Source organism: Myotis davidii, unplaced genomic scaffold (genome assembly GCF_000327345.1).
Source record: "Myotis davidii unplaced genomic scaffold, ASM32734v1 scaffold575, whole genome shotgun sequence".
NCBI lineage: Eukaryota > Metazoa > Chordata > Mammalia > Chiroptera > Vespertilionidae > Myotis > Myotis davidii.
In genome coordinates, this window is record NW_006290306.1 from 186,928 (window position 1) to 194,864 (window position 7,937).

The 7,937-nt window shown below is 47.5% G+C and overlaps 1 protein-coding gene across 1 annotated transcript in view; it reads right to left on the minus strand.

The window, feature by feature from the left end:
* The window catches only part of MARCH4 (membrane associated ring-CH-type finger 4), a 75,815-nt gene extending 67,884 nt beyond the window's left edge, over positions 1-7,931 (minus strand). The window contains exon 1 of the mRNA XM_006763302.2: positions 6,169-7,931. Coding sequence (XP_006763365.1) covers positions 6,169-6,690 — 522 coding nt within the window. The 5' untranslated portion in view covers positions 6,691-7,931. The remainder of the gene's footprint in view (positions 1-6,168) is intronic.
* Between the last annotated feature and the right edge of the window lie 6 nt (positions 7,932-7,937).

Below are 7,937 nucleotides of genomic sequence, written 5' to 3' on the forward strand. Positions count from 1 at the left end.
CGAGAGAGGGAAAGAAAGAGAGAATCGATGTGAGAGAAACACATCAGTTGGTTGCCTCCTGCCCAAACCCGGAACAGGGCCAGGCTAGGTAGGGGCCAGTAATTGAGGTCGAAATAAACCTTAAACCAGTGGTTCTCAACCTTCCTAATGCTGCGACCCTTTAATACAGTGCCTCATGTTGTGGTGACCCCCAATTTCATTGTTACAAATTGAACATAATAAAAGCATAGTGATTAATCACAAAAACTATGTAATTATATATGTGTTTTCTGATGGTCTTAGGTGACCCCTGTGAAAGGGTCATTCGACCCCCAAAGGGGTCGCGACCCACAGGTTGAGAACTGCTGCTCTAGAGGCTCATTCATTCAACAAATATTTTAGGGAATAAAGCAAGTGCCAACCACTGGAGTGGGAGCTGATGACTCAATGATGAGTAAATACACAAGTTGCTGCTTCCAGGGATCTTAATCCCTCTGCATTGCCTTCCTTAGACCCAGGACCCCACTTTGGCCCTTCTTCAGCTGCACCCTTCCAAGAAGGTGAGGAGTCTGCAGGGTCAGGGAGACATGCCCCTCTTCTAGAACATGCTCTGATTACCTGGGACCCTGTGATTTCTGTTGTGAGTTTGCTTCCAGAACCTTCAGGCTTCTTTTCTTCAGTTCATCTGTCTGCTGGTAGCATGCACAGAGCTTGGATGACCAGCTGGAGTGTCCACATGCATGTGTCCAAGGCTCATCATAGAGCCAGCAGTGGGAAGAGAGTCAGAGTGGCGTGTAGTCTAAGGGCCAGATATCCCCACTTGGCTGGCACAGAATTAAGAGGAATCTAACAGTTGTTTTCCAGAATGTTTTGCAGGTATATTTGTCAGGATAGGAGGATAAGATGCATTTAGTTTGCTGGATTTATTATGTTTAAATATATTGGCCTAGCCATGTGAGCCTCTATCTATACTCTTACCTGAGGGTCCATGAATGTTAGGGATGGGTGTGTTATTTGTGGAGACAGATACTAATTAAATAATCACACACAGAAATGCAAAATTGAACCATAGTACTAAAAAAATAATGTACCATTTGGCTCTCTTCTAAAATGCTCTACTTGATCTCCATTCACAGGGTTCTCATTGCATCTTGGGGCCTTCAAAGCCCTTCTCTTATTCCCCAAGAACCCCAAACACTGACTAGAACAGCGGTTCTCAACCTGTGGGTCACGACCCCTTTGGCGGTCGAACGACCCTTTCACAGGGGTTGCCTAAGACCATCCTGCATATCAGATATTTACATTACGATTCATAACAGTAGCAACATTACAGTTATGAAGTAGCAATGGAAATAATTTTATGGTTGGGTCACAACATGAGGAACTGTATTTAAAGGGCCAGAAGGTTGAGAACCACTGGACTAGAACAGTGATGGTGAACCTTTTGAGCTCGGCATGTCAGCATTTTGAAAAACTCTAACTTATCTCTGGTGCCATGTCACATATAGAAATTTTTTGATATTTGCAACCATAGTAAAACAAAGACTTATATTTTTGATATTTATTTTATATATTTAAATGCCATTTAACAAAGAAAAATCAACCAAAAAAATGAGTTCGCGTGTCACCTCTGACACGCGTGTCAGAGGTTCGCCATCACTGGACTAGAATATTCCACACTACTCTTGCCCCTTCTGAATACAGAGCTCCAGAGAGGCCGACCCCAGGAAGAGGAAGAGGTAGATGAAACCTATTAATCTCTTCCAGACTCATTTCCTGATTTCCATTACAGGTATCCTGCCACCACCACTACATGATGGGTTTGATTTCTGTACCCACCTCCAAGTGCTCCACTGCTGGCCCAGCCTAGGAGCTGGTTTTACCTCTTTGTCAAGATACCCATGTGTCTCACATCTCTTATGCTTCTAGCTTTCTTTCTTTTTTTTATATGTGTTTTTGAATTGAGAGAGAGAGAGAGAGAGAGAGAGAAACATTGATGAGAGAGAAACATCAACATTGATCCACTGCCTCCTACCCACCCCCCACTGGGGATCAAGCCCACAACCCAGGAATGAGCCCTGACTGGGAATCGAACTGGTGACCTCTTGGTGCATGGGTCAACACTAAACCACTGAGCAACACAGCCAGGCTGCTTCTAGCTTTCTAAACTCAGTCTAAGTCTATTTCATCTCATTTGGTATTCAGCAGCCACACTAAAGAAGCCCTCTCTGACTAATTAGAGAAAAAGTAACAAATTCTCCCACTTGCCTCTTGGCATAGGCACCCCATACACTAGCTGCCTTTAAACATACGTTCCTTTCTTGTAGCCGATATTACTGCAATTCACTTCGACTTGCTGTCTGTGTGTTCTTGATCTCTATCAGCCTCCATGATGTCTGGGTTAGATTGTGCAACTCCCAGAGGGCAGGGCCACATGGGCCATGTGTCTTTACACTTTGCTCAGCAGAGCAGCAGGCATAGGTGGGCACTTAATACTTGTGATGGTGGAAGCCGAGGAGCAGCACTGTGCCTAGACCATTGTGAGTGCACAAAAAAACAACCCACTAACACAGCCAGACCATGACCACAGCGCTCCTCCTGCCAGACTGGGAGCCAGGGCACATTTTTCCTTTTAAACGAGGCAGGGGGAGCATTCTCTTGCATTTGAGACAACAACAACACACTGTAACAGCACTGATGCTCAATGACCTTGTATATTGGGGATGATCATCATTATCTCAACTTAAAAAAATGAGGACCCAAGGCACAGAGAGGCTATACAATTTGTTCAGACCTTGAGCAAGGACCATCTAGCTTCAGAGACCTCCGCTAACCCACCAGGCTTCACTGTCCCTCAAAGTGAACTAGAAATGGAGAGCAAAGGATTGGTGACTGGGCTCTTGTCTTACACGCTCATGGACCTTGACCCTGATCCAACCTGAATGAATGGCTGAAAGGAGGAGAGTGGGTACTTGGTCAGTTTTCTAGGGTGAAGCCAAGTTGTCTCTCAAAGCATTTGTTCACACCTGCTCATCGCCCTCCTCCTGTTTCTCAAACATGCTCAGCTTATTCACACTGAGGCCTTTAAACCTGCTGTTCCCCCCATCTGAAATGATTTTCCATCAGGGGGTCCTCCTCACCATGTCGGTGTCAGCTCAGAGGGCACCTTCTTAGGAAGGCTGTTCCTGAACACTGTATCTAATGTAGCTGCATCTTTCCCAAGCCCCCCGCCTCCTTTCATTCTTGTCTAACTCATTTTCCTGTTTCACTTTTATCAAGGCAGTCAACACCATCCGAAATCACTTGATTTATCTAGTAGTTTATTTGTCAATTTCTGTATCTCCACTAGACTGTAAATTCAGGAGAGCAGAGATCTCAACTGTTTTGTCTATTCCTGGATACTCAGTGCCTAGAACAGCATCTGGCACACTGTAAAAGCTCAGTCCATGTGTATTAAATGCATTTATGAATGAGTGATGCGAAATCCTGTATAAATATGTGACACTAGCTGGATCTTTCAGTTGTCCCTCACCAAATATTGGCAGGCAGAGACCACATCTTCGTGTTTGGCAGTCTTTTAGCCCTTGGAGTAGTGGCAGATGACTGGGGAGCTGTTCAGTCCCTTTGTTTGGCTGCAGGGAAAAGACCAAGACATTCAGCCCTGAGATTACAGTCTGTCTGCACGCCTTTCAGGGTCACATGTGGACAAATGCTGGACAGCTCTCTTCCTGAGCAGAAAAAAACTAAGATACTGAAATAAAATCTTAGCTTCTCTCCCCTCCCTCACTCTCCCTCTCCCTTCTCTAGAAAGTTTTCCCTATCTCCTCCCTCTTTTGTCTCCCTTCCTTATTGAAATGCTGTGGGGGAAAATGAAGAAAAAGTGGGGAAATGCCTTCCCCACATCTAAGCTACATTGCTTTTAATACTTCTATAACATGTTCTCATTCTAATCTCCTGGCTCCTGCACAGATAAAGCAAATCCCAAAATGTAATGATAATATACAGGAAATACTTGATTTGATCCAGTCTTAATGCTGTCACAATATCCTATTTCTCCCACATAATAACAGAGCCCATTCCTCTCTCAGTGTTGTTAGCTTTTTTAGTCAATGCTTTCTTCATGACACATCATGAGAATAATAAGTGAGAAAGAAAATCTTTTAATCTCTGACCCAACCCTGTAGCACACGAAGTGTTTCACAATATGCTTAATGATGTCATTCTTTTTCTCTTCTCAACAAAATACTGCTTTTTTGTGATCAAAATACATGCAATTATTAATCCCTTTCGAGGCATTTTCATGCTCATTATCTCCTGGGTCTTCTCAACAAATATGAGAGAAGGAGGGGAAGCAGAAAAAGGTGTCTTGAAATCACAGAAGTGGAAAAAGAACCCAGTGAGATAAAGCTATTTGGACTGCACACACCCATCAAATAGTCTCCAAGTCATGCTGTTCTCTATGGACTAGGGTACTCTTACCAGAAGACACACTCCCAGCAGCCCCTGTGACATGCAGCCCTGAGCCAGCCCATATGGGAGAAGAAAGAAATAGCTTAAGAACTTAAGAGACTAAGTAATTCCTTGTCTGGGAATGGATGAGGCTCCTGATTCGGGCAAAATTCTGACCAGGTGGTCCCCAAAGTGAGGTTCCCTCTTGCTCTCAGCCAAGCCACTCTGCCTTGTGTCTCTGCTGGAGACCCAGCACTGGAGGTGATGCGGAGGGCTGGGAAAAGGGCATGGAGCAGGGACCCTGGACCTTCTCCCCTAACTGAAGTCCTCAACTCTGGGCAGTCCTTTATTTGGGACTTCAGGCAATCATCATTACAAGAAGGAATCCCGCCCTCAAACTCTCAGAGATATGTATTCATCTGGATGTCTGTATCTGCTTCCCTCATAATGCCCAGGGTGTGGCCTCAGTCATCATCTGTCCATGAAGTGCTTTCCCCATTCAGAGCAGAGATAAAATGAATGAAAATGTCAGCCAGGCCTGCCTCTTACAGAGCAAGCCCCCAACAAGAACCAGGACTACTCGGGACACCAGCATGGCATCCTAGTGCACTGCCATTTGTTCGGAGAGCACCTAGAAGTCTCCCCTCCACTTCCAGGAAATCCACAAAGAAGTGGCTGATGTGATCACATAACCCTGCCCAGAGCCCAGGTGAGTATTCTTTCCCCAGAATGAGTGACTAGAGCTGATGTTCAGGTCTGGGATTCTGTGGAAAGAGCTGCCACAATATGACTCTGGAAGAATGTACACATGCTGTCCAGCATTGCAGACACTAGATTGAAAGTGGAGCTCACAGGGGTGGGGTAAGTATGTCTATGAACATCTGAATGAATGGGGTAGTGAAAACTCTCAGACTTGGGAAGACTCTGGTCTGTGAGGTACTTGCCATTCTCTATCCTGGATGGGGAGAGTGGAAGGGACAATCTCAGTTTATGTGCTTCAGGCCTGAGGAGGGGACTAGATACAACAAGAGTCTCTATTAGTCTCTCTATTTCCTTTAAATTCACTCTCACCCCACTTACCTACCTGCTTTCAACCTAGGAAACACAAGTCTGCCAAGAAGTGTCTTAGCAAACTGCAGTCTCCTTGGACCTAGAATCCTTCTCCATTTTCTCTGCAGTGACTAAAACACACTGCTGAGAAGGAAATGTAATATGGGAGGGGACAGTCTCTACATGAAAATGAAGGAACAGGCACAGGCTCATTGGGTTTCGGTCTATAAGAATAGGGAAAGTGGACAAGATCTCTGCTCACTTTCATGGAGGGAAGAAGTTTAAATCTGGGACTGAAGAAGAGCTGGGGAAAATGCCACTCACAATAAATCAGACAAAAGGACATCTTCATGACAAGTGTGAACGGACCACCAAGTTCCTTCATTTCATTGCTCCTGACTCTGGATCTTCTATTTTGAGGACACTTATGGAATTTTCACGTGGAACTGAAGATACTAGCATTGGAAGGAACATGCAAACACTGGATACAACCGAGCCACCAAACAGGCTCCACCAGGAACCAGACCCTCTTGGGGCAAACTTAACCAAAAGAACATCATTGAGAGTCTTAAAACTTACAGTCCTCACATTAGGCACAACATAATGGTTCCCCAGAGCAAGTAGGCGAGTAGCAATCTGCGAGATCTGGAGACACTACAAGGAAGCAGGAAAAGGGGGAAATGGCCTTACCTGTTCTGGCCCCTGGAAGCAGATGCGGCACAGCGGGGTCCTCATGCCACTGTCCAGGCTGCTGCCCAGTGAGTAGCAGTCCTCAGCCTTCCCCTTACAGAAGTCATTTGAGGAGGCACTGCTGAGCAGTGAGGCAGGTGGCTCCGTGGCTGGGACACCCCAGTCATCTTCCACAGAAGAAGGTGGCAAAGGTGGTGGAGGTGGCAGAGGAGGCGTCTCCCTGCCCACCCCTTCTCGAGGGCCCCTCCAGCCTGCCCACCCCCCGGCACCCAGAGCCGGAAGGGTATTGTTGTTGGCGGTCAAACCTGGGGGCTGGGGGTCTCCGTGCATGGGCAGGGGTGCTGGAGGGGGGCGCCGAAGTAGGAAAACCTTCAGGTCATTGAAGAGCATGCGGCAGCGGCACTTGAGGAGACCCTGGTGGCGCAACATCTGGGGAGCTGGGGTGCACAGTCCAAAGCGGTACCAGGCACAGCAGTAGCAGCAGCACCACCACCAAAGCAGCCCACTCAGGGGCATCAGCATGTGCCCAGTGGGAGCAGAGAGCCCGGGAGGGGCAGCTGAAGTCTTTGCAGAAGATAGGATGGTTTTGAGGGGTCCACAGAGTATCTGTGTTATGCGGGAGTCTGCTTTCTCACTGGTTCCTCCAAGTAGCAAATAAATTACCCCCAGGACTGAAGACTGCAAGTCACTGATTCTGAACTTTACCTGGAAAGCCCAACAATAAAAGCTTCTCTTGCTTCCACCCCACCTCACCCCAACCTTAGGCTTTGCTCAGGCTGCCTCCTTTCTGCCTTTGACCTGGGGGCACTGGTAGAGGGAGGGGGATAAAAGAAATGTTGAGGATAGTCTGTTAGGGCCTTGAGATGTAGGTCTAATTGTTAGAAAGTTCCCCAGGAGAGGATTATTGGGTTGTTCTCAAATTCATAGACAATGGGCAACCTTTCTTCTTGTATATAAAAAGGTGGGGAAGATTATAAATCAAATTTGGAGTGGACTGAGCTGGGATTAGGGCAAACTAGCTCAATGAAGAATTGAGGACTGTATGTGTGAGAGGGAAAAGATTATTTCTTCAGGTAGCCAGAGATTGGGGGTGGGGGCGGGGAGGGGAGGTAAGGTAGGAAGGAGAGAGGGTGGGGACAAGTTTTAATTCTCCTGGGCAGAAAACTGGGGCAATTAACCCCAGAAGCACCGGTGTTGCTTTTAAGAGAGCAGTTGGATGGGGGGAAGGGATTACAGGTGAACTTGGACAAGGGTCTTGTGCTTTGCCTCTGCAGCCAAAGGGCTGCACAAAAAAGGGAAAGCTAATCGGGAGAATAAAGGTGGGGAAATAAAGGACCGAGGAAGGAGAAAGAAAAGATCTTTTAACCCTTGCAAAGTGCCTTCTTCCTGGAAGAAGGGTGTGTATGGGGGGAGGGGGAGGGAGGCAGTGGAGCAGAGAAAAGGGGTAGAGAAGAGGGGTGTGTAGAAAGGGACAGAAGGAAGTAGTTACATGACCTCAGCCTTTAGCCCACTCTGCGACAGTCTGTAAATCCTCGGACCCCTCCCCTGGGCTCCATCAAAGGTCCCTTCCGGCGAGGGGCGAGGGCCTGGAGAAGGGCAGGTCCGGGCGGGTATGTGGCCTCGCGTTCTCCTCCTCGTCCTCCGCTGGACGGTGGTCGCCCCCTTGGTCTGGTTCCGGGTCTGCCCGCGGCCGGCGAGGCTGCTGCGAAGGCGGTGGCGACTGCTGGTCGGCGTCTGGGTGTCTCCGGGGCGGGGGTTCCTCTGGCTGC